At 29.8% G+C, this 27,267-nt stretch overlaps 4 protein-coding genes across 12 annotated transcripts; 2 read left to right on the top strand and 2 right to left on the bottom strand.

The window, feature by feature from the left end:
• Positions 1-2,092: 2,092 nt before the first annotated feature.
• Positions 2,093-7,883, top strand: LOC108347486 (peptidyl-prolyl cis-trans isomerase FKBP20-2, chloroplastic). Of its 5 annotated transcripts, none has more exons than XM_017586758.2 (7): positions 2,093-2,422; positions 3,288-3,412; positions 3,501-3,715; positions 4,976-5,085; positions 6,117-6,225; positions 6,379-6,455; positions 7,593-7,883. In XM_017586758.2, the coding sequence occupies exons 1-7, from the start codon at positions 2,108-2,110 to the stop codon at positions 7,710-7,712; spliced, it is 1,071 nt and encodes a 356-aa protein (XP_017442247.1). In that variant the 5' UTR covers positions 2,093-2,107; the 3' UTR covers positions 7,713-7,883. The 5 variants fall into 5 exon arrangements, with proteins under 5 accessions (XP_017442247.1, XP_017442248.1, XP_052724387.1 ...); XM_017586759.2 differs by having other exon boundaries at positions 2,093-2,429; positions 3,319-3,412; XM_017586761.2 differs by lacking the exon at positions 2,093-2,422 and adding an exon at positions 2,745-2,901 and having other exon boundaries at positions 3,319-3,412.
• A 3,543-nt stretch (positions 7,884-11,426) lies between these two features.
• On the top strand, positions 11,427-12,406 carry LOC128194101 (uncharacterized). Its single transcript, XM_052868849.1, has one exon. The coding sequence runs from the start codon at positions 11,542-11,544 to the stop codon at positions 11,965-11,967; it is 426 nt and encodes a 141-aa protein (XP_052724809.1). The 5' UTR covers positions 11,427-11,541; the 3' UTR covers positions 11,968-12,406.
• Positions 12,407-13,367: 961 nt separating this feature from the next.
• Positions 13,368-15,568, bottom strand: LOC108347314 (uncharacterized). Of its 2 annotated transcripts, none has more exons than XM_052868703.1 (4): positions 15,497-15,568; positions 15,224-15,344; positions 14,392-14,452; positions 13,368-13,747 (listed from the first exon to the last, which is right to left on the bottom strand). In XM_052868703.1, exons 1-4 carry the CDS (start codon positions 15,528-15,530, stop codon positions 13,427-13,429), a joined length of 537 nt encoding a protein of 178 aa, XP_052724663.1. In that variant the 5' UTR covers positions 15,531-15,568; the 3' UTR covers positions 13,368-13,426. The 2 variants fall into 2 exon arrangements, with proteins under 2 accessions (XP_052724663.1, XP_017441969.1); XM_017586480.2 differs by having other exon boundaries at positions 13,368-13,744.
• A 1,522-nt stretch (positions 15,569-17,090) lies between these two features.
• LOC108346805 (protein PIN-LIKES 3-like) lies at positions 17,091-24,301 on the bottom strand. 4 transcript variants are annotated; one of them, XM_052868673.1, is made up of 11 exons: positions 24,130-24,220; positions 21,576-21,789; positions 21,021-21,100; positions 20,805-20,929; positions 19,987-20,108; positions 19,636-19,878; positions 19,135-19,230; positions 18,390-18,490; positions 18,194-18,246; positions 17,898-18,083; positions 17,091-17,460 (listed from the first exon to the last, which is right to left on the bottom strand). In XM_052868673.1, exons 2-11 carry the CDS (start codon positions 21,627-21,629, stop codon positions 17,336-17,338), a joined length of 1,185 nt encoding a protein of 394 aa, XP_052724633.1. In that variant the 5' UTR covers positions 21,630-21,789; positions 24,130-24,220; the 3' UTR covers positions 17,091-17,335. The 4 variants fall into 4 exon arrangements, with proteins under 4 accessions (XP_052724633.1, XP_052724635.1, XP_052724634.1 ...); XM_052868675.1 differs by having other exon boundaries at positions 21,576-21,760; XM_052868674.1 differs by having other exon boundaries at positions 21,576-21,810; positions 24,130-24,191.
• Positions 24,302-27,267: the final 2,966 nt, after the last annotated feature.

The following is a 27,267-nucleotide window of genomic DNA, read 5'->3' as shown; positions in this document are numbered from 1 at the left end:
CGTCGAACAAGCTCCCCTTACTAGCTTAACTTCTCTGCATAATTTTGTAGCATAAAAAAACTACAAAATTTTCACCGCTAAACCCCCGTAACCTATCCTAAACACTTTTACCAACTTCTAACACTAATAGATTGAATTCTAGACTAAAAATTGACCCAATCAAATGTATATAACTAACCTAAACTCGTTTTGACCTGTTTTACCACAAGATTCCAACCCAAAAATAACAAAAACCTCACTTTAAATACCAAAATTAAATTCCACAAGTTTTAGCTCATGTTTGAGCAACTTAAGGGTCTGAACAAGTCATAAATGACTTCTACTCAAGACTTCTAATTTGCACTTAAAACCCTCCAAAACACCACCAATGGACTACTACCTATTTCTTCATTAGATTCCAACCAGTTCACAACTCAAATAAGTCTCAACTCACATTCAAAGAGACTCTAAAGCTTAATTTCCTCTTTATAACCCTTAACTCAAAAACTCACATACCAAAGCCCCTTATTTTGACTAAAACACTTACAACTCAGCCTAGTTAAGTTCTCCTCCACATTTAACCAAATTCAACACCACCAAACATCTTAAAACACCATTCATCATACAATTTGAGTTTAACACAGAATCATTCAATATCAACATTCATCATGTGATCAAATGCACTTACACAACAACAATTCACATTAACTTAACATTGTAAACATAATCATTCAACATATACTAATTCCACACTCTAACACTAACAATTCATACTTAATAATTCAACATACAACAAAAACTAGCTTTCCTTACCTCAAAGAGAACTACCACAGATCAACACAGCTTACCAAACCTTGTTCAGAGCTCAAGGAATTCTAAGAATGCCTACACAGCACAGAAAAGTGATCAGAGAGAATCCTTAGAGCCTCTGATCAACAATAAACTAGGAAAATATACCATAAGACACATGTGATAAGGAATCACCATACATGATCTCAACCTAAAAACGAAAGAAAAAATGAATCAAAACTTACTTGCTTCAAACTAAAAACTGATTGGTAGATAATGGAGATTGCATTGTGATGATTTTCTAGGCACTTCTTGATCATCAAACAAATGATCTAGGAGTTAAAATTTGTAGAGAGAAGGAAAAGATAACTCAAAGAAAGATTTATAGAAAGATGATAAGTGTTTTATATAATAAAACAAATTTAAAATTTTTTATTTATATTATTGAATTAATTTAAAATTAAAATACTTGGTTTCATTAGTTTAAAACACCTATTAACTAATATTTTATATTTTCTAGATTCTTACAAATATATTATTCAATAGGTTTATTTTCGTTATTAGGTTTATTTTCGTTATTAATGGTTATAATTTGTATACACTATGATACATTTCTAATTATAAGTTAAATTTTATTATAATTTTAAATTATGACTAACATTTATTAAGTTCATATAACTTTACCCTTTTGATAAATTTTAACTAATAATAAAACCATGTTAAAAATTACCCTAAAGTTTACTCAGAATTTTACATTTTTAAAACGTTTTATATTGTATCTTTTAAAATTTTATTTTTTTATCATATTATTATTATTATTATTATTATTATTATTATTATTATTACATTTACACTTTTTCTTAGTCTCTTTTCTTATCTCATTTCTAATCACAAATAAAGAGCATTAATAACAATCTAATGTAATTTTGTTAATCAACACACTTTTTTATCAGTTTATATTATTAAAAATGTTTGTGAGATTCATTAATACTTTTATCATAATTATTGATAATAAAGAAAATGTTAAAAAATGATATATCTGACAGACACAATACTGACATTACAAGAAAATTATATATCTGACAGACACACTACTGACATTGAAAAATCGTTAATACTAAGGTTTAACTGTGACCATGATAATTTGTCTGTTAAAAGAATGTTCTCAGAAGAGATTTTTGAAGTTATAAATACGACTTCATGAACATTTGTAAGAAATACGAATATACAAAGAGGGGAAAAACTATTCAATAATCCTTGAATCCACGTGTCACACTGGTAGGAGTCCACGTAGGACTAAGAATCCAGCATGTCATGGTGAAGGCAGAAATGATCGACAATGATTGACCAAAAGCACATCCAAGTTATCCAAGTGGAAAATGTTGAGATAAGGCACTCTCCACAGCCACTCATAATCACAGACACAGCAATCACCACAGAGAAACCAAAACTATATTGTCAGATTCCAGAAAAGCAAGCAGAAGGCAAAGAAAGAACTTGGCTAGCTAAGGATCAAGCAAATACAATGGCTCAAGCAATGTCATCAATGGCAGGTAGCCTTCAACTCAGTGGCTCCACACGTTTGCATGCCAAAAGGGTGTCTTCAGTCACACGTGCAGGATTCGCAGTTAGAGCACAACATCAACAAGAACAAGTGAGTGGTGAGGCTCACAGTAGCCGTAGGACAGTGCTGTCTCTTGTTGCTGCTGGTTTGGCCATCTTAGTGATTACACACACACAATGGATCTACATAACAAACAAACAGAGGCTATTTTCTAAAATTATAAAAATAAATTATATTTATTTTTACAATTATAATAATAATAAATTTATTAATTTTTATTATCGTTAAAAAAACTAACATACTGATAAATATCTTCACTAAATTAATATAAAAAATTATATTTTTTATATTAATTTAGAAATGAAATTATATATAAATTTTAAAATAATTTATGTTACAATAAACTTTTAAAATTAACGAAAGCTGTTGTCTGAAGTAAAAAAATGAGGCAAATTTTGTTTATTTGCTTAAGGGATAAACAAAGTAGATAAGGTATAAGCAACACGAAATAGGTGTTGTGTTATGCTGTGTGCATCTACTCTAGGAGGCTATGTTGTCGTCTTTTTGTTGTAAGTCTTTCTCAGACACCCTTTTGCTTCAAATTCCTAATTTCACCTTAAATAGCTTTCTATGTTTGTGTTCGGTGTTCTGTGAGCTATATTGGTTTTGTGCTTCTTTTAGATGTTAAAGTTAGTGTATTGAGCTATGTTGGGTGTAATGTAATGTTGGGGATTGATGCCACTTTCCTTTTCTCTACCCAGTTTTACTCCTCTCATAATATGTTGGTAGAATCTTCTAATTCTGATTGGAATTTTTACATTCCCAGTTATGTGTTGGAGTGAGAGACAATGAAATTTAATTTAAATACTATGTCTTTGAACGATTTGGAGCTGGCAATGTTGCTTTAGGGTTTATATGAGTAGTCAACAAATTAGGGAATGAAAGTTTTTTGCAGGTACTAAAAAGGGTTTTACTGTTTTGGGCAGTGAACTTTCCTTGCGCTGTACAAGGAACTATATTTTCTCAGAGGAAACAATTATCTCATGGATGCACAAACCAAAATTCAAAGGATTATTACCTGTAAGAGTGGCATATGTTTTGATATTCTTTTGTGAAATTTCGGTAATGGATTGTGATTTGGTGTGTTATGTTTTGTCTGTGAGGATAGAATGCAGGATAGTTCCATGTTGCGTTCTGAAAAATCATTGAGGAGAACACTCTTCCTTTCTGTCTTGGTCTCAACTGGTTTTTTCCCAACTTTGTATTCTTATGCAAAGACAAAGAGTAAGAATCCTTATGATGAAAAACGATTGCTAAAACAAAATCAGCGGATACAGAAGGAAAACAATGCGCCAGAGGACTTCCCAAATTTTATTAGAGAAGGTGACAATGATTTTTTTTTTTCTTTCATCAATTTAAAGCTCTACTTTTGATTTAGCTATATGCTTTCCAGTTTCCGTTCCATAATGTCTGAGCTTACATGTGTTTCTTGCACATGATTATGTTACTTTCTCTGGGAGCTCGAATACTGACATGGAGACTGAACACGACACGGACATTTCGACACATGTAGTCTCCAAAATGTAGGACACAGAGACACAAATCTATATATTATATTATTATGTATTTACATACTCAAAATCATCTATAAACAAGACTAGTCAAATATAATAATCTAAACACATTATCAGGTAATACAAAAATGAGTCTAATGTATTTATCTAATATCCAAAAAGTAAAAGTAGTGATCATATAAGATTTGTTCCTTATTTCTATAATCATAATACAAACTTATGTAATAAGTTTAAAAGTTTATAACCTTTTAGAAAATCATTGTATTTGTGGTTATTAACAATGTATTGGAGCCATGTCAAAATCATGTTAGAGATAAAATAATGTCTTTCAAATTGGGTACTTCACTGATACGTGTTGTACGAGTGTACATATTTAAGTGTTCGATACTTGTCGGACACCGGACACACAATTTATGAGGTGTGTCCAAGCTTTACCATGGTTTTTGAGCTTACATTTGTTTTTGACACATGTTTATCTTACTTTCTACGGTATATTTTGTAAATCGGACCATGGTTTCTAAGCTTACATTTGTCTTTTTTGCACATCATTGTCAACTTTCTAGGTATATTCTATAAATAAAACCATGGTTTCTGAGTTGATCTTTGTTTTTTTCACATGGTTGTGTTACTTTCCATGGTATATTCTTTAAATTTGACCATGGTTTCATAGGCGGTACCAACCTCAACTAAAGGAAGAGGGTTGTGTTATGCCCTTAGTGGCCAGCATGAAACTTGTTCACGAGTCAAACCTTGTTTCAGAGAGACTACACAGTGAATAATATCTTTTAAGAATTTGGTTCCTAACTGAGTCCAATGACGTCTATGATCAACGTAGCTCACTTCATCATATGGGATATTGTTGTTGCTATTATGTTACTTTCTAAGTTTAGTTAAACAAGTTCTAGTACTTTATTTTGCTGTGGTGACTCTGGTCAGTGTCTCAATTGTGTTTGTCTACTGAAGTTCAATGAGTTAAATTTAGGAGCCTACTGTGAAATTCATTTGTTGTGATCATCTTGTATGCTTTTTTGGATATGATTGTCTGATTTATTGTTATAATACATTTCAGGTTTTGAAGTTAAAATAGTATCTTCAGAGAACTATGTAAAGAGTAACTCGGGACTCATATACCGAGATTTTGTAGTTGGTCAAGGTGATTGCCCAAAGGATGGTCAGCAGGTTTTTGTTTTATTTTCTTTCCAATCTTCTGCTTTTTCTTTTATTTTTAAATGAATATTTGTCAGTAAGTTAGAAAGTTTGAAATTCTGGTGTTAAAGTCAGATTATGACAGGAAATAAAATCCTTACAATTCAATGGAGAATATCAGGAATCAATTGCAGATATTTTGTTATTGTAGAAATGGGTTGTTTTATTCCTTTGTTATTAAACTATAATTGTTCCTACACAGTGTTTAGCAACTTCTTTAAATGTGTATTTGTTTTATAGTTAAACCTTACAGAACAATTCACGAAACCACTTCTTCTATGCTTTTGTCTTGGAAAGCGGGAAATTCCACTAAATGTTTGTGAAATAGAAAAACTATTACTAGTATATTGCAGAATGGAAACTAGGATATTTTTGCTTTAGAATTGAAACATTTGCTATCTGTCAAGGAAAGCACGGAAGCAGTTTTTTGCACTCTAATATTTATTGCATAATAATTTGTTTTAAGGAATATCTTTGGTTTGAGTTTGTACAAACTAATGATGTCAAAGTTATAAACTTCAGGGAATTTGCTTAGTAAGTCAGCCTGAATATTAGGGCAACAACATTTACTTCCTTCAAGAATTTTTGTACCAGTTTTTGTGTCAACTTTTGTTGATAGTTCTCTCTTGTTGGCATTCTACTTCCGTCAAGAACTTTTGCTAGAAATTTTGTGCATCTCCATTACTGGGTGGGTTCTTAGTGAAATTAATAAGATCATATATGATTTCTGTGTTACTTATGCTTTCTTAATTTTTAGTGTATAACAAAATAAACTCCCGGTTAATGTAAAATTTTGCCCTTTGTTAACATTGTTTTATCATTTGTCAAGGATTAAACTATCGTTAGACACTAAGGTCAGGTGGTGATTGGGTGAATGTGAGAAGCAATCTTAAAAAAATGTCATTTTCAGCTGCAAGACTGGAACTTTTAGGCACTAAAATTTAAAGCATGATTTGAATGCACGAATTATATTCACTAATATGCTTGTAAATCTTGCCTTGCAGGTCACTTTTCACTACATTGGTTATAACGAATCTGGTCGTCGAATTGACAGCACTTACTTGCAGGGTACTCCTGCCAAAATCCGCATGGGTACCAAGGCATTAGTTCCAGGTTAAAAATTTTAGATTTAGAAATGTAAATTTCCTTGCAACTTTATGAAGAAAGTATTCATCCTTTGCTTGATTTCTGTCTCTCCCTTAAAGAACCCAAAAGGGGAGGAAATAAGTGCAGAAAGAAGTGAGAAAAGTACATTTTCTGATGTAGGATTTGAGGAGGGAATCAGAGACATGAGACCAGGTGGGAAGAGAAGAATCATCATCCCCCCTGAACTTGGACCACCAGTGAGTTCCAACATCTCTTATTTTTCTTTTATCACCTTTCTCTAATCCATTTTTGGTGTTTTCCATATTATATGATATTGACTGCTTAGAACTTAATCCTAATAAATTTTCAGTGTTTTTGATAGAACTGATATATAGAATTTAGAAAGAACACTTTTATTACAGTTGAACTCTAATCCCTTACCAATGTGATAGGGATTTAGAAACCAAAACAACAATTGTTGGACAACAGACACAAATGAGGTGTTCGAGAGACTTCACTCTCCTTAGCCCTTCCTAACTCCCAAGGAAAAACAGACCAGACCCCTTCCTAGCACCTAAACAGACTTTATATAATGTCTTACATTTATAAAATTATAACTACATGAACTGTCTAGTTTCTTCCTTCTCCTATATACTATACCAAACCTATCAGTTTTATTCAAAACTATTAGCTTGTTATGATTGAGCATGATCCTTTCCTTTAAGTGGGTAGAATTGGATTTTATACACCACCAAATGCAGATGAAATTTTGGCAGAATAATGAAGTCTATTACTTGGATCCATCTTACTCTTTTTGTAATAACTAATCTAAACTGTTACTGTAAGATTCAATAATATGTTGAATTTGGTAAAAGTAAAACAAAAATATTAATATGTTGGAAACTATTACTAGAAAGATTGAAACTCTACTTCAACCCCCTATTTCTCTGCATAAGAAATTTCATTTCAATATTATGTGCAAATTAGAGTGAAGTATAGGTTTTGTCTTAGAAGTCCCACATCGATTAGAAATAAGGTCAATTTATAGTATATAAGTGGTGCAAACCTCACCTTACAAGATGATTTTGTGGAGTCGAGTTAGGTTTAAAGTCCACTTCTTAACATGGTATCAGATTTTTCCGATTTTGTGTGTTCCATCCGCTATCTGGCCACTATCGGACCACATAGTATATAAGTGGGTGCAAACCTCAACTTACAAGCTGGTTTTGTATTAACAGGTTTCAATCCTAATTCTTGAGCACTTTTTTAACAATAGTTCATCAACTTTACTAATACTGTCTACTTTACATTTCTTGCAACAGCACTGAATCTCTTAGAAATCACAATTTCAAAATCTCTCTAGAGTTGGATGGCTGATGTTTTTTCTTCTGCAGGTAGGACCTTCAACCTTTTTCAGCTCAAAACAGTTTGAAGTTTTTGATGTGGAGCTATTAAGCGTGCAAAATTGTGAAAGGAGGACCGTAGCCTTTTACTCAGATGTAATTTGCAATTGAGAGAAGGCTGCCATTTGAGTTGTCTAAATCATGACCACTGAAGGCATAAAGCACAGATTATTCTAGTTAGGAACTTAATTATGATTGTACTATATAGAGATAGCAACACACAACCTTTTAGCTTTTTTCTTTGAGGCAATCATAATCTAACATTGTTAAGATTTTTCTCTATTTTCTGTGATTCACTTTGGCCAGTATTTTCTTTTGCTCTGGTTTGTAAGTTGTTAACCTTGTCAATCATAAAAAAGGACTACAAACATACAATATTCATTGGTAAATGGATAAACAGTTTTTCATAGTTGTAGGATCCTGTTATCTTTGTTTCATTGGATAGCAAATCAAAAACAATTGTAGCATGGACATGAAACAATACTATCCTTATACTATAAAATTAAAGGTCCATTGAATTACTCATTAATGGATAAGGTTACTAAACCAGAAAGTGTTTTCCACTTCAGTTGAACACATTAGTCTTACCTTTAACCATACATAAGAACCCTTGATATATTTGTTTGCATATTCACTATTTAAATCCACCTGCACCGCGCTTTCACATGTCAATTGACACACTAGAGTGCAACATTCATATGAATTAGAATAGCTAAGTCATTTAATTACACACTAGAGTGCAACATTCATATGAATTAGAATAGTTAAGTCATTTAATTAGAGTGCAACATTCATATGAATTAGAATAATTAAGTAATTGAATAAAAGGATTGTTATTGTTTTAGAAAATAAAACTTACTTATATAGTTCGGAGTATGCTTATGGTGTGTTTTTATTTCTCATAAACCTTATAATTTATAAGATTAACATTAGGCCTTTAATCTACCTACTATAATGTTCTTAATTATTATAAATAATACACTATAATAATTGTAAAACATAACAACTTACTCTTCCTCTCCCAATGCAATAAACACTATCACTTTTAATAAATATTTGATAACTCTTAAATTTAAGTTTATTCCTACAATATTCCATGAATTCTCCTTATATGAATTCATCTTCCCTATCAAATTGAACAACTTTTATTGACTTCCTAGTCTCCTTCTTAACTCGTCCTGAATTTCTTAAACACCTCGAATACCTTGAATTTCTCTCATAAGAAATATACCCACATCTTCTGTGAAAAGTCATTCACAAATGATATAAAATATTTCTTGCCACTAAAAGACTCAGGGGTGAATGATGAATTAAACCGAGTTGTGTCTTTGCTTGGTACTCAACAATCTTCATAAATTCTATCCTTGGATGCTTTTCAAGTATACAGTCGTCACAAAACTTCTTTTCAAACTTTATATCTAGTAGTCCATGCACCAATTACTTCATTGATAGCTCGACCAATCCTCCAAAATTTAAGTGCCCAAAGTGGAAATGCCACATCACAACTTCATCTCTCACATCCATCTTCAAACATTTCTCCTATACTATGTTTAGCTCCATCTTGTACATTCTATTTTTTTTTTCATTTCAACTCGGGCTATCAATCGACCAAATTTATCCTTCAAGTACAATACTCGGTCCTTTATCAAAACTGGGTTTTCCTTTTCCATCAACTGTCCTATCCTTAGAATATTACTCTTGAGATTAGGTACATAGTACACGTCTCGCATTTCACCAAATCGACCATCCTTTTGTAGATATCAGATTGTACCTCTCCCTTTTACAACTACCTTTGAATTATCTCCAAAAAAAAAACATGTCCAACAACCACTTAGATGAGCTCTCAAAACATGATTTCATCATCGCTCATATGATTACTAGTCCTAGTATCTAGATACCAAACCGAGATGTTTAACCAACTCGACTTTAACTCAACATCTGTTGTTTTGTTTATATTCACCTCAACTTCCATACTCCTAGATATCAAGCTAATCACAATGAGTTTTGTACTCTAGCTTGGCAGCCCAACCTTACATCTCGACAGTTTGGTCTTTGGGGTTCTTGGCATCATCAGGATCTCAATCTCTTCATCAACCTTCTTAGTAAGGAAATTTTTTTCCTTTTTCTTTTCAACTCGACAATATTTTTCTATATGGTCGACTTGTAGTCATTTGCGTAATGACTATGCTTGCCTCATTTATAACATTCCACTCTAAAATTAATAGACTGACGTCCTTAATCTCTTACTTTTCCACACGGTTATCGCCTTTGTAAACTTTCTCAAGAATCTGTGACGCTTTTCTTGAAGATTTAACATTCATTATCTTCTCAAAACCAAATTCATTAACATCTCGGTTCAATATGTACAGGGCTGATTGATCCTTCACCCGTGATTTTCTTAATGCACAAACTTGGGTCATTGTCTGCTTTGCGTCTTTTGCGAGTTCTTCGTAGCCATTCACAACAACATCCCAAACGTCTTGGGATCCAAGAAGGGCTCTCATCTGCACACTTCAATTGTCAAAATTGACTTTCTTTCTCAATTGAGGCAAAGACATATTGTTTGCTAGGTTGACTATCTCTCTCATGATCTCTTTCTCACTTGGACACTTAGGCCCTCAGCTCTGATACCAATTTGTTAGAAAATGGCACTTACTTATATATTTTTGAATATGCTTCTTGTATGTTTTCATTTCTTATAAGCCTTACAATTTATAGGATTAACATTAGGTCTTTCATCTATCGAACATAATGATGTCAATACAAATTAGCTTAGAGTAAAGTATGATTACCAATAATTGAGTCGTAGTTAGGTTTCGTTAATCCAAAGTTCATTCCGAAAACTATAAATACAGGTTTAAGGTAAAGAGATAGGTGATTGTATTAATACACATTAATTGCTATAACTGCTGAACGCTTACTAACTTTAGCATAAGAGTACCTTCTATAGAAATAGTTTGGATTGGGATAGTTGTTAGAGACATTGATTGTAGTTGAAGAAGAAGATAAATTGTGGAGGTGTTGGAGAATGCAGAAAAAAAAAATCGGAAAGATAAAGAAAGAAGAAAACAGAGAGAGGAGGAAGAAGATGAACTAGATTGCAATATTTAGATAATCCGGTATTCCTTCTTAAAATTGTGTCTTCTTTCTCCTTTTCCAGGTAAGACTACTATTCTTACATTTGGATAGTTTTATCTTGTATCCTCATAAATATTTTTGTATTTTAAGTCGTATAATTTTTGTAATCTAAAATATATTTTTTATTTTACATTTTAAAATCTATAATTAAAATAAATTTTTGTATTTTGGAATATCCAATATTTATGATACAAAAATTTTATTCTAAATTGTATAGTACAAAATATAAATATATTTTAAATGAGAGATTTTGAAATATTTTTTATTTTATATTTTGAAGAAATTTTTACCATATATTTCAAAATAAAAAAATTACTAATATACAAAAGAAACTGTTCAAAACTAAACATATATAAAGTTTCCTCCTCGATATATATTTTTTTAAAAGTAATGTGCTATAAATATTTGGTAACAAAAAGTTAAACAAAATAGTGTGGTAGTTTATAATATTAAGGTATAAATATCCTAAAAAAGGTAGACCTATATAGGCAATGAAAATTAAAACTCCTAAATAAACTCTTAGATCAATAGTTCCTTGTAAGAAAGCATAGGTTGGAAAACTTGCTTAAACCACAAATAGAATGAAAGGCTAAGCTGATTTTAAGGGTTCGAAATTGATGGCAGAACACATAAAGAAGAACTTGTTTCAACAAGTTTCCAAACCTTTTAACATCCAAACCCAAGACCCTTTGTTCTCCAACATCCATCACCTTCATCTGATGTAATTTTCTAACCCTAAGTTCCTCACCATTCAACCTACACCTTCCAAGGTTGGGTTGCTTGGGAGTAACAAAACAACACCATGAGCCTCAATTGCCTTTCTTGTAACATTCTCCAAAGGGTGAATTCAAATAACAATGATGCATGTCTCCCACCAGAAGAAGAATCAATCAGATCTTACGACAACAATAATAGCATTAGCAACAACAATAACATTAGCAACAACAATCGCATCAACAATAACATTAACGACAATAATCGCAACAACAATAACAATGACAATGGTAAAAAAAGAGTGAGTCATAACAGGAGCTTATCTTATGGGAACATGACACCAACCCAATATGCACATAGTGGACCTTTGGCCAAGATTAAGGCACAACATAGACGCACCAACAGTGATAGTGGTGTTGGACCAAGATTGGTAAGGAGCAGCGGAATGAGAAGAGATTGGAGTTTTGAGGATTTGTCTCCCCAACAAAATGACAAGGGAGTTCAATGCTATTGAGGTTTCTGTGTCTGTCATTATTCATATGTCTCAATTATTGGTTGGTTTCCCTTTTTCCATTTATATATATATACCTTGTGTATTGATAATAATTTGCTGGGTTTGGAAGAAATTATTACATGCATGTATGATCCATGCATGCATGATCGCCATGTGGTTTTATAGTTTTGATCAGTCTCAGTCTTAGCTTGACATATGTAATCAAGTTTTTCAAATTTTACTGAAGGGAAAAATAATGAAACTGGTTCATGTTTCACGTAGAGATTGATCGAAATCGTGTAATAATTTTTCGTTGTTCTTTTGAAAATAAGGTGGGAGAAGAAGTGAGAGATGTAATTAAAGAAGGGATTAGTGAGATGTTCTAGTGTTTATGTTGTTTTCAAACACTTGACGAATTTTATAAGAGGTTTTTTTATTTTATTTTTTTCACCATGATAAATGTTAATTCCCTTTTATTTTTCTATTTGTTGTTGTCATTCATTTTCAGTTTCATTTAATTTTCACGGAAAAGCATTCAAATGTAAATGTTAATTGTTCCTAATGGCAAAATAAAGGTAACAAGAGATTGTATATTATGGTTCTATATAAATGATCTTATAAATCTTCCTATTCATGTGTTGATTGAAGTAGATTTAAAATATTTTTAAATATGTTTAACCAATCACAATCACATTGTTAAGAGATAACATTATTTGTTAAACATGTAGGTAAAAATTCGATTTAAATTCCTAATAAGATTTTTTTTTAAAAGAAATCAAATTTTTAATATTATATTTTGTATTAGGATGGAAAATCTTTAGAAGATAAATTTTTTTAAAGAAAACTTGAAATGTGTTACGATAAAAATATGTGATTTAAGTATTTTTTTTTCAAATATATAATTGAAATTTTAAGAATTTATAATAATTGTAGTTTCTAGTTTTATCTAAAAATTAAAAATCTGGAATTTTTTCTACCTTTTCTTCTCTCTGGTGTGTATTTGGGTGTGCTCTTTTTTCATAATTTTTTTTCTCTCATCTTAGTTATAAGTTTAACTTCAATTAAAACGTTGTCCGAAAGAGACGTGATAACTCAAGTGAAGTAAATAAAAATATAGTAGATTCAACTTATTTTTTATGATTTATATAATAAATACATTTTATGATTTACGAAGTCATGTAAAAAATAAAAAATAAACTTTAAAGTCAACTTAATTTTATAAATTGATTTAAAAGGTCAAATTTGTATTTATAATTTAAAGTTTAAAAGATTTATTATTTATATATTTATATTTAATTTAATTTTTAATCCATATAACATCTTTAACATAAAACTTTTAGTGAAATCACAGATTATTATGAGTTTTATATACATATACAAGTTAATGAACACTAAAATTGATGTTTGTTGAACAGTATATATGAATGTGAGAAATATTTGCATTGATGAATGATATGCAGATGCATATGAAAAGGAAAAGCTAAAGGGCATTTTGTTTTTGATCAATGGAAGGGATATTCTTGAAAGCCATTCTTTTGGTGAGTTTAATGGCAATGAGAGCCAAAATGGTAGCTCCAGGAACAAAAGCAACATCAGGAATGGCTTTAATCACACTCAGTTGAGGCACTGTCTGTCCAGTTTTCTTAACCACCATGGCAACTGGTGGAGCCACTATTCCGGTGATCATCATCGATTCATCTGCTTTGCTCAGATTCAAGTTCTCATTCATGAATTTCTTGAAAGCTTCCTTCCTTTTATCTTCATCAGATTCATCACTCCATCCATTGTAATAATATTTCTGCTTCTTACAAACATGTCAGTCAGTTTATGAAGAATGAATGCATGCAGTGTAATACTATTCAGAATTTTTTTTATAATAGAATATATGTTATTATTTTATTGATTCGTATATTAGAAACGGATCCATCACATAATTGTAAAAAAGTCGTAAAAAAAATTATTAGAAAAACATTTTTCTACTTTTTATCACGTTAAATATAATTTTAATGTTTAAAATTGAATATATTCTTTTAACTCTACCAAATTCATTCTTTAAATATAATTTTAATGTTTAAAATTGAATATATTCTTTTAACTCTACCAAATTCATTCTTTAAATATAATTTTAATGTTTAAAATTGAATATATTCTTTTAACTCTACCAAATTCATTCTTTTAAATTTGTTTGAGTTGGAACGTGTTAAATTATATAAGACAATTTAAATATTTGTTTGAAATAGTATTTGATATATAAATAAGAATGATTAATATAGTTAAATTATAAAAACTATATTTATTTATTTTTAAAATTTAAAAATTAAGTTATATCAAAATTTAGAATAAAAATCAATTTTAATTTTACATAAAAATTTAGATAGTAAATACATGTTTAACTTTTATTATTATTATTCACCATTAAGGTAAGGTAAAGAAGAGTTAACTCACTTTTATATCATCATGTGGTGGTGCATCATAATGCTTACCAGGCAAAGCCATGTTGATTGCACTGTGAAAAAATAGTTAACAAAACTATCGTTAAAACTAATATTTTGGAAAATTTGATATTAAAAAGTTAAATATTTTCCAAAACTAATGTTTTGAAAATTTTAATATTACAATCTTCAAACATTTGTTTGTCTCATTCACAATTATAGGCTTATCAAAATATAGCTTTTACTTTCTGCACACCTAAAATTTATTCATGCATCCTGACACATTTTCAAAATGATCATTTTACTCGAAATGAATTTTTAAATATATATTCGAAAAAAGGTTTTTCACAATTTTTGGAATAAGATTTTTGAATGATATTTCTGAAATAGAACATTTAGAATTAGATTTTTGAAATATATGAAATACATTTTGGAAAATATTTTCCAAAATAAAATTTTCAAACCAAACTTTTGAGAACGCATATAATTTTTCCAAAAACGAATACTTCTATGTGAAATGTATTTTGAAAAAAAATATATTTTACAGAAATATACTTTATTCTTATCTTTATATAAAATATCTATATGCTCTCCTTATGAAACTTTTTTCACTTTAGTTCGTTAGAAAAAGATAATATTTAATGTAGGGATTTTTTTTAATGAGTTTAAACATATAAACCAAATGTAAAACTTTCTACTTTCTCAATCAACTACAGATTTTAATATATGCTCTCTCTTAAAAAAAATATTATTATTATAGAAATCAATAAAACTTTATCTAAAATTTAAATTTTTTCTAGTTTCTTCTATTACCAAGATAGGAATTGAAAAACATACATACTTACTTGAAGATATCAAGAATGGCAGTGTGGAAGTCATCAAAGTTTTTAATTTCTCTCTTTTCAATAACCCTATCATAGAGTGTTCCTGTTATCATAGTCATCCCCTTGTTTGCAACCTCAACTCCTGATAATCAAATCCCTTAACTTAAGATCAGATAAAAAATAAATTATACACATAAGCATGATTAATTAACAGAAAATTATATATATTTTCTATCAATAACTCCTACATAAAAAAAAAGGTGATGCAATAAAAAACAAGAAAAAAAAAATGACCTGTGCCTCCCATGTAACTCATAACCAGTCCCATGATGATGTGTTTGTGTTTGTGTTCTGAGAATGATTGAGTTTATGAGCACAAAAAGCTTATGATAAGAGCAATATATATGACAACAAGATACAACGTGGGTAAAGGAAATGAGTATATATGTTTGTTTGGTGAAAGTAAGGTATTCTTTCTATTATTTTTCTTTTCCTGTTTATTTCTTAGATTCTTGCCTTCAATTCGCAGCTTTCAATTTGTTCTACCTTTTGATTTGGAATAATGTAATGTGAGTGTGTCACAATTCATCACGAAAGTCAAAATCTATTAAAATAGTAACACCTACTTACATCAAATATGTAATTAAATTGTTGTAATTATATAGTTACACATTTTATAAAGGAATTTGAAGTTGATTAGATTAAAAATAATTATTGGAAGTCTCATACCGACTAAAAATAATATATAATTAAATGCAAACTTCATTTTATAAGTTGGCTTTGTGAGATTGAATTAGGTATATATTATTTCACCGTTATTGGATCGCTATTGAATCATCTATTAATGTCTAGTTTCACATTCGAGATGTTCGATGTGAGAGAGTGTGTTAGAAGTTTTCATCAATGTCTAGTTTCACGTTAAAGATGTATATACATCAACATGAGAGGGTGTGCTGAAGTCCATGGACTAGACTTTATTTTTGGTTTGGTTTGTAGTAAAAAATTTGATCGGATTAACTATAATAATTATAGAAGAAAAATTAGATTAGCAAGTGAGATGATTTATATAATAAAAGTTATATTAGATTTTTATCATGTACTAAAATTGATCCTATAATTATTGTACGCCAATATTAGTATGTGATCTAATTACGCTAAAAATTTTACAATAGTTTTTTTTTCTAATTTCTCAGAAAAAATAAATAAAAAAATAAATTTTACCATAACTAGGAATAATCGAATCGGGTATATACGTAATAAAGAATTACCCTTTTACTTTTTGCCATTGCGATTAGAAGCACTTCAACTTTAATCACTTTCGTATGTTTAGGATTTTGGTTTTCTTAAAAATAATCGCTTTTCAGCCTACGAAAACGCAACTTAAGATTTGTATTAACGATAATTAACTTAACTCAAATATACGCATAAGTGATTATTTATATGTTCATTTTTAAACTTTAAATACACACTTTTCTCTATCAGATTTTCATTTTGTGTTAAAGAATTTTTTTTCAGAGTATTAATGAATTGGAAATTATTTTAAATACAACTTTTAAAATAACTATAACAGAAATTACCAATTTTAACATAAGTCACAATGTATGATTAAAACTTTGTATAAAGCATACTTTTAAAAGATAAAAATAATAAAAAATAGATGAATTTTTTATAAGTTAAAATTATGTATAAACTAGTTTATAAAATGTTTTGTATAGTTTTTCTACTTATTCAACTTATATAAAATACTCATTTTTTTTTCTATATTACAATATAAAGAAATTTATATGTAAAAAAATACCCTTAAACCCATCAAAGTCTACTCAAATCTTCACTTTTGGTAATGTTTATCAATTGACCAACAGAAAATTTCTATAGGTAAAACATATAATTTAAGTGAAAATATTAATGACATATAGTATGTTTTTCATATACTTTTGCATTGTTCAAATCTCTGTCCCTCTTCTGCCACTCATAATTTAGCCAAACTATGTTCAATTTTGGCTCCTTAAATGCACTTGACAATGATACATGTGTTGTGTGAACATATATACGTATACATACATATATATATATATATATATATATATATATATATATATATATATATATATAAAATCTTACAATAGAAAATAGTTATATTACAAGCCACATAAACAATGTGCACCAAAGAGTAAGCAAAATTGCAGAACAGGCATAAGTTGCTAACATGATAGCTGAGCACTCACCCTCACCAACTCCAAACATCTGAGTAATTGTACCTGCAACAATCATAATTCAACATTTTCTCAGTTAAATGTGTGTGGACTATGTCATATTATAGAATAAACTATACATGATGATGAAAACTAAATATAACACTTTGAAAATGCAAACAAGTTCAGTATATAATAATAAGCAATGTCACTGCTTTGGTTGGAATAATGCTTGCTGATATCAAATTTTAGTGTATGCATTTTGTCAAGAGTTGGCAATGTGAAGATAGGAATGAACAAACACGAGATCTATATGATGTTAAAGTTACTTTACATGAACAAATTTTAGTGAAATATCTTAACAGTCAAAACAATAGTTTAAAAAACTGATACAATATGATGTTATTGGCAGAGAAAACTATATAAGATATTTAAGTGGATTCATTTTATAGAGGATAACAGAGAAAACTGATACAGTTGTTTAAGCATCATAAACAACTTACTCACTACTATTGCAGGTGGAAGGGCATATTGAAGCAGTAAAACAAATTGATACAATGGATCATGGTGGATCAAGTTGAAATGAATAGCACTTTTAACAATGCCTACACCTATTGCTGGCAAGGCCACAAATTTAACCACAATGATGCCAACAATAAGTGGAACTTGTTTTCCTATTCCTTTTAAACCTGAAAATCACCCAGTTTAGGTCCTCAGATTTTTAAATATAACAAAACTCAACCTCAGACAAAAGAAAAAGTTGAAAATTTCATGTTGCTAATTGATAAATGATTATTACCCTTAAGAAGATTTGCCCCAAGCAGTAACACCATTGCTGGAACACTTGCATCCCTGAAAACCATGAATAAGAGTTACATGTAGCTGTGTTTTCAAATTTATGAATAAGAGTTGCATGAAACATAAATCTTGATCAAGATCATGGACACTTGGTGGTGCTTGATCATACAACAATTTCTTGTGTTAGGGTCACTCACCCCAACATGGTTAAAGTGTCTTGAACCACATTAAGAAGAGCCTTGTCACCTACTAGAATTTTTCGAAGTTGAGGCACAATACCAATTGTCACACCCATAATCTGCATACACAGAAGTAAAAGGAAGTGAAATTTTTAGGAGGAACTAAATATGTTTCATCACATTCCATTGTCACTTAAGTGGCACATGGCCAAGTTGGTTCTGATTTATCTAACATTCTTATATCATGAAAACATTGCCTCGCTTGAACATCAAAGTTAAACATTTTCATATCAACTGCTGATTTTTCAAAAGGGGTAATTGTCTACAAACTCCTGACAAAAAGTTTGATTCCCATTAAGCATATCTCAAGTTTAAGTAGTGTGTATGAAAAAATTGGTATTAGGGAGAGTTTTGCCTAGTTAAATCCATTCAACAGATCAAATTCAAGTGAGGCATGGACTAAACAAACTAGACTTTAGGTGATGGAACTCTGTTTTGTAACTAATATACCTTTTCCTATACTTTATAATGTAGCATCTCCTTCAACTTAATTCCTTAAAAAGTATGTTTGCAATGTAGAGAAATGCTATCAACATTCTTTTGAACACAGTCTTTACTGATAACTAAAATGAAAACCACACGTGAGTTTCAGTTCTTATTTAACAAATTCCTGCTCAATATTTGATACTTTTTCAGTTAAATTTTAACTAATAATTATGATGGGAGCACTCCGTTTGTAATAATAGTAGAATCATGGACATACCGCTGCCATAGTGGAAGGAGCAATTAGTATCTTCATGTTTTTTATCTTCTCAACTAATAGTTTCAACTGCTTGATAAACTTTGGCTTTTCTGGTACCTGTAAAAGTCTTGAAAATATAAGGCACCACTTACATAAAATCTTTATGATATGAAATCATGTTATGTTACATATCATTCTTATTATCATTTTTACTTTTACCCCACCAAACAAAGCATTTTGCAAATACATTATGCATAAACCACCAATCACTTTTCCTTGTTCCATTGAATTCAACTCTGATCCAAACAACACAAGCTTTCCAAATAAGGTTATGTTAGACATCACTATGAACTTTGACATCTCAGTTATGCTGAACCTCAAAGTCTATCAATCATTTGCTGTCAAACAGCACAAGCTTTCACACGAAAAGGCTTTAATGCATTCCAATGTATCAAAAGAGACACAAATTCATGCAGCACATAAATGTTAAAGTAATTAGATTATATTGGAAAAGACAACAACCTTTGTTTGTCCATTAGGCACTTTACATTCAAATTCACTTGGCTTCATGCCACCATTAGGCTTTGCTATATCAGCATCCATGATTAGTGCTCCACAAGAGCTTTTCAAAAGGTTTTCTGGATCAGTTGTTGATTCAAACTTTGAATTTGCAGAGGATTCATCAACTTTGGCTGCATCAGATATCATAGGAGAATATATACGAACAACGTTGAATGTAAAAGACCAAGCATAGGTGTATCCTACCTGAAAAACCAGGAACACATGAAAAAGTTTGAAATCATTCAAAACCCCAACACCATTTTGTGATGCACATATTTTACTAAGTAGTAAAAATCAAATCTATTGTCATACAGCCATGGACAGAGAAGCATATGCAAGTCCATTTCTGTGACAAATAGCTTCATCTCCAAAAGGGTTGTTTTTCTGTTTACAGATAGCTGGAACTACAGTTAGAGGCAAACTAGCCAGATTTCCTACACACATCAAACACCAAAAGGTCATATATACACATTCGTATTGCATCCAAAGAATGAGTTAATTTTATTTATACCATGATTGAAATTATTTTACTTAAATTCAATCTTAATTGCTCATTTCACAAAATTAGTTTGGAAGAGTTCACTTATATACTATAATTTGTTTACATATTTAGTTGACATAAGATTTCTAACCCATTCCTCACGAATAGGAATAGGCTAGAATTCGATAACAAAAGACACAATAGAATCAACAAATCTCGTTGAGATAAATTCTGGTAGATCTTAATCTTAATTAAACCTAACAAGATCAGCTTGTACACCTACTTATACTCAATCATTTCAACATATATCTGGTGGACATGTAATCTCCTAAGATCATGAGTTTAAATTCTAAATCTATAAAGTTTGAAACATTAACTACCAATTTAAAATCATTGCTAGTATGACTTTTGAGGAATGATTATTTGCAGTTATATACCAGAATAAGACTTTATCCTACTAAGGACAAAAAACTTCATGAATATTATAACTATAATAGGATATATAAGGTTTAATAACTTTGACTTTTCATTCAAAATCCATTATATTTACTCATATAAGTTTCATTTGACACTCAAATAAAAACATCCTTTATACATCTTATTTGCATATATGTTACATTTTTAACATTGAATGTCCAAACAAACATACCTGCAGCACAGCATCCTAACACAAGACCATGCAGATGAGGAGGAACTCTAACTATTTTGATGAGTAACCATCCAAGAAATGTTCCAGCAATGTATGTTCCAAGAATACTTAAAGGCATGAACCACCTACATAATTCAATAAAGCAAATTAAACATAAACCAATCTTACAAAACTTAGAACAATAATGGAGGGAATGGTAAGAAAGTACAAACTTACAACATAATCACACTGTTTAAGGTTAAGGTATTAGACATGCTGCTATAGATAAGAGCAGGGGTGAAGACAAAATATACCATCTGTATGTAAAAGAACAAAGAATAATATGAGAGTCAAAATTAGTTTATAAAATAATTTCTTTACAAAAACTATTCAAAAAAATGCATGCATAATTTTTTATTTATTCGTAGTGTAATGTTTTTAGTGTTACTATATAAAATTAAACTCCCATTATTTTACACGGTCACAAATAAAAATGTTTCAGTATATTTTAGTAGTACTCTTGATAATGTTATCTATCATATTTAATTAACAAAATCAACTTTTCTTTAACTTTTAACCTACTTAAATCTTCAATTTTATCTTATTTTTTTAAATATTTATATTTTAAGTTACATTAATCTAGTCATACCACTAATCTCCATTTTGTGTGGCTAATTATGTGACAATGAAGCTTGTGCCTGAAACCAAACAAGTTGACAACCCAGAAAAGCAAGAAAAATAATCATAAATGGGAGATCATCCAAGTTCAGCCGTTGAACGCCACCTCCTTACCGTTGATGCACATTTGATTTTGCTTGAGTTTCTATGCTGAATCTTCCCTTGCATGTTGGATATATGATCAAGGCCATTGTTGTATTTTGCTTGTTTGAGTCAAATAGCCAACCATTCTTGAATTTGAACCTTGATGAAACCCTTTGAGAATTTGTAGAAAATCCTTTCATTCTTGGAACCTTGAGCTATATTGGAAATTTTTTTTACCACCTCACTTTGAGTTGAGAGAGAAAAACTTCATGGTCATGCATGTGGTTCAAGTGGGGGATTACCAAAGATACATAAGAGCATTAAAAACAACTTTCAAAAGCTATTGGTTCTTTGGTACAGTTCTTCCGAAAAAAAAAAGTGTGTGAATAATGGAATACTGAGAAAGCAAAATGGTATTTGATTTTATTTGGTTTCCTATAAAAGGAAGTAGAATGTTATATCATGACTTTATCTACTTGCTCTCTTTGCTCAAAGTGTCATTATTATCAAGAAAAAACAAATTTCTTTCTTAATCCAATCACAATGCAATCCTTAAAAGTCCTTGTGATGTTAATAACGTTGTGAAACAAAAAGCAAAGTTATATTGTGTAGAATTGGTGTGAGAGAAAAACTCACATCCTTAGATAATAGTGGATTTGAGTGAAACACTTATTCAAGTGAGGAATTGTTCCTTTAGTTGATCATAAATAACATTTTTTTCATGATTGTTGATCTCTTATAAGTTTTTGTAAGCATTTAGTGGGTATGGTATTGTGGGCACCATAGTGGAAACTTGCCAACAAACATTTTTCTTTTTGAAGTGAATTCAATGAAGAGCATGCATGAATGACATCTGAATTGATTGTGTGGATTTGTTTCTCAATTGTGAGACCATGGCTAATTTGATGTTTGTGTCAAGTTACGTTTTGTTTGAGGAAAAACACGGTTTTAAGTTTGGGGAATCTGATAATGTTAAATTTTACCATTATCTTAGTTATATTTTATTAACAAAATTAATTATTCTTTAGCTTTTAACGTACTTAAATATTCAATTTCATCTTGCTTTTGTAAGTACTTATCTTTTGGGTTACATTAATCTAATTATACTATCAATTCCCATTTTTGTGTGTCTAATTCAATGATAGGAAGTTTTTGTCTCAAACCAAAGAATTTGGTAACCCAAAAAAGCAAGAAGAAGAACCAAAATGGGAGATCATCAAGTTCAATTATCGTTGAGCACCACCGTCTTGTCGCTGAGCGCTAAAATTATTGAGAGCAAAATTTGGAAACCTTGCATCCACCACTAAGCATTAAGAAGCCAACATTGAGCATCATTCGATTCACAAAACATAGTGTTGGACGGTACAAGGCTGCGCTAAGTGGTCATGGCAATTTTTACCTATTTCTTTTTGTTGCTAGAGGGAACCACATCTTTGGACGTATGGAGCATGAAATACACTCATGGAGAGCTTGGAGGTCTACTAAGGCTTATGGGAACCATCTCTTCTCCCTCCTTGTATCTCCATCTTCTTCCACCTTTCATTTTGTAAGTTTGGACTTTTTGTGACAATGGAGAACTAAACTCATTTTATTGGAAGTAGATGTAGTCATTAAACTTTTATGTATCTTTGAATGTTTTGAATATATATATATATATATATATATATATATATATATATATATATATATATATATCTTTTCCATTAATTACTAGTATTCTTGTTTCCTTGTTTAATGCTTGTTTGGCTTTGATCACATAACTAGATACTTGGTTCATTAGGTGTTGAAAATATTTTGAAACCTAAAATTGAAACAAAATGCCCAATGGAACTTGTGTCTAATGGAGTTTGACCACAGAAACAAAAACCAAAAGGATAATATATCTATTTTTTCTATTAAAAATTATATATTTTTGTGAGGATTAAAACTAAATATATGAAATACTTTAGGAGTTGCAAAATGAGTGTGTAATACATTATGTTGGCAAGCCAAAAATACATATAGTTATTTTTAAAAACTTTAATGAATTAATTAATATTTTAATTTAATAAATTAAAATAATTATTATTTTTATATATTCAATTATTTCATTATAATTATTTTTTAATAAATAATTAGAATGTATTATTAATTTATGTTATAATATTATTAAATTTACATACTTCAAATAATATAATAAAATATTTAATTTTTTAAATTAATTTTTATTTTTAATTTTAATTTTTTATATCTTGGCTTATCACTTCACTTTGACACATATCAAGTAAGATAAGCCGAAACGCACTAACAAGTTAAAAAGACTAACTTAGATCATCAAATTTTGATAGATTAACCAGTCAATCCAAAAATCAAGGCTCATTTTGTCATTTCAAATTACTTATGTTTACTTTTTATGACTATATCATAATTATAAATAAGATATGTAGATACTGATTAGTAATATGGAAAACAAAAATCAACAAAATAAAAGAGAAAAGAGTAAAATAATTTCTAGAAAATATATATGATCATTGTTATTTTGTAAAATTTTGTTAAAAAATATATCACTGATTAAATTATGAAACTCCAAACAAATTATACTTACAGCATTGACGTGCTTTCTTGCATTCTCTCTTAGTATATCAAATCGATCATGTGCAAGCAATGCCCCAAGAACAGTGATCAACAAAAGTTTCATAATTGATGCAAGTGCAACAGAGAAAAGCTTGAAGAAATACATTTTCTGGAAAAACAAAATTGTCTTCAACTTATTATGAAAAAAATTCTAACTATTTGTAATATGTGAATAATGAACATCATTTTCATCTTTCTCTAAGCTGAAAAATCATGGTTTTCTTAATACTATGACTGCTGAGTGATAAATTGGGCTATTTGTTGATAATTTGTTTAAATTTAAAATATTTCAAAAATATTATAAAAATAATAATTTTACCGTTTTCATAATCTAAGAGCATTTAACTATTAAAAAAAGAAAATATTTTATTTTCAGAAATGTCCGTTGCTATTTATTATTTTGATTACTTCGAATTGTAGAGCCATTTAAAGCCAATTTTGTTGACTAAGGAAATAGTATTGGCCGTTCAATTACATGAACACTAACTAATAATAAATTAGTGTAATAAAAAAAATACATTAATCTTTGTATAAACTGTTTTCTATACTTGCACAAATGGACACCTACGGATTATTGGGTGAATAAATATATTTCACAGAAATGATATAGAACATTTTGTGTTGTTATAATACTTTTATTAATTGTTGGATACAATCTATGTCCATTCCATTAGATTATAGGATTATTTCATGAAAGTAACATGAGATTTCATCAAATAATTTAAAAATGAAAATTGGTCACTAGTGATGTTGAATGTTGGACAATGATATGGGATTCAATATTTGCAATTGATAAGAATTTTGTTAAATGTGGTTTAATTATGATATTTTATGATCTTTGTAAGAACTTGTTTTTTGTTATTAATTATGAAGTAAAAAAGTTAGTGTGTAATTTAATTTTTAATTAATTTAATTATACATTAAGATATATAGATTTTGATAATTTTAGATTCATATGGAAGGAGACATTTTTGTTTAAGTTGGGGGAGTGAAAATAAGATTGTTGAGTGTTACATATAGCAAAAAGCAACTTGGTCTTTTCTATTTGAAAATAAAAATTTGATTTTTTACTATTTCAACAAAACAACCAATTGCTTCATAACCAAATTTTCTTCCCTCTCCATTGTATTCTTCATTTTAAAGGCCGGCTAAAAGAAGTTGTACAACATTAATCTTAAGTGTTGCTTTCGTAAGATAATATTATAATTTTCTAAATTTATATTATTTAAACTGGTTAAAGTATGTATAACACATTCTATAACTTAATTCTTGTAACATATTAATTTTAATAGCTTATATAACTAATAAAATAAGACTTTATAAAATTGATAAAACAAAACAGATTGTCTCAACAGTTAAATATATAGTTATCAAAAATAAATTATCGTAATAATAAAATATATCTAAAACTTTTATAAAAAATTACAAGATGACCAAGAATAAAACTTTGTTGCATCACCGTCTTCCATCAAAGATGTTTCAACACTTACCTTCTCTACTCACCAATAAGGTGATCATCATAAAAGAAACAACTAAAGACACAAGAAAACACCAAAAGAAACGATAGGATAAGCTAATGCGCAAAAAAGATTTTCATAAAACAAACATAAATATATTATCAGACACCACTCATTCATTACACAACCATATCATATACAAAAACTCATTTTAGACTCAAATATTCAGATAAAGTGTTGATGTGAAATCTCAGGGGGTCTTGATTTTGGTGATATCTACTGCTTTGTAGAGTCATTGCCAATGAGTTTCACTCTACCACATACAAGGTTAATCCATTAGGACCTCCTATACCTCCCACCACATAGCCCATTTTACTCTACCTGAGCTTGAATGGTTATTAGAGCAACATGATAACCTTCAACGTCTAGATTCCCACATGCGTACACTAATGAAACGCCACTATAGAATCTCTCGAAGAGATCCATAGAATCACGCCAAACACATATACAATATTCATCATCATTAACAAGCTCATCATCATCATCATCATGCATATATATCTATAAATATATTAATTATTCACAGATCATATATTAAGCCAAACATTGTTTTAACATTCACATAATCACACACATTAAATACATTATAAGAGAAATATGAAAATTTAGTTAAAATCTAATATTTTCACTCTATGACCTGATCTACTCACTCAACGAGTAGTGTCTGATAGCACATTAGCTCAACTACCAGATCTACTTACTCAACAAGTAGTGCTTGACAACACTTGCTCAACTACCAAACTGCTTGCTTAGCGAGTGGTATCTGACAAACGACCAGATATCACTGGAATTTACAAACTTAAAATCTCAAAAAAGTCGTTCAATGAGTATATTCTCGCTCAATGATTGTCATGTCAATAGCTCTTTGATTTTGACTTCGCTCAGCGAATATATGATCACCAAATGAGGCTACATAATTCTACATAACAGAATTCAACCGATTTATGTCATTCCAACCCTACAAATCAGTCGAACCACAACCACAGGTGTCAAAACATACCAACCATAAGATTTTACACAACTCAATGGTTCAATTCATCTCAATTTCAATATCAACCATACAATATACGAAATTTAAACATACCAATCACTAGAGGCAAATCAAAACCTTAACTTAACTCCACATGTCATATTTCATCAGATAGCTCAAATATGTGAACCAACTATCATACAAGCGTGTCATAAGTAATTATAAGTTATCTATCAGTTAAAAACAATACAATTAGCTTTACTATGGACCAAACACTCAAGAATCCTAATAAACACCTCCTAACACACAAAAAGTTCAATCTGACCTTATGAATAACACAAACACGATCAGGAATACCATTAGGACCACTGATAAATAAAGGCTCTTATGGAAGATTCAGACACCACATGCGAACTGAGATGGTCCACATGCATAGAAAGAACACACATACTAAGAAAAGGGAAAAAATCAACTTACTCTATAGAGAAATTGATCAGATAAAAGTGGAGAGTTCGCCTCAAAGATTATCCTAACGGTCTTATATCTTCAGACAGAAGAATAGAGAAGAAAAACTCTTAAAAAGAAGTTAGAGAACTCTACAAAAGTGATTTTTAAAAAGATG

This window comes from Vigna angularis, chromosome 9 (assembly GCF_016808095.1).
Source record: "Vigna angularis cultivar LongXiaoDou No.4 chromosome 9, ASM1680809v1, whole genome shotgun sequence".
NCBI lineage: Eukaryota > Viridiplantae > Streptophyta > Magnoliopsida > Fabales > Fabaceae > Vigna > Vigna angularis.
This window is presented reverse-complemented; position numbering and strand designations above follow the sequence as displayed.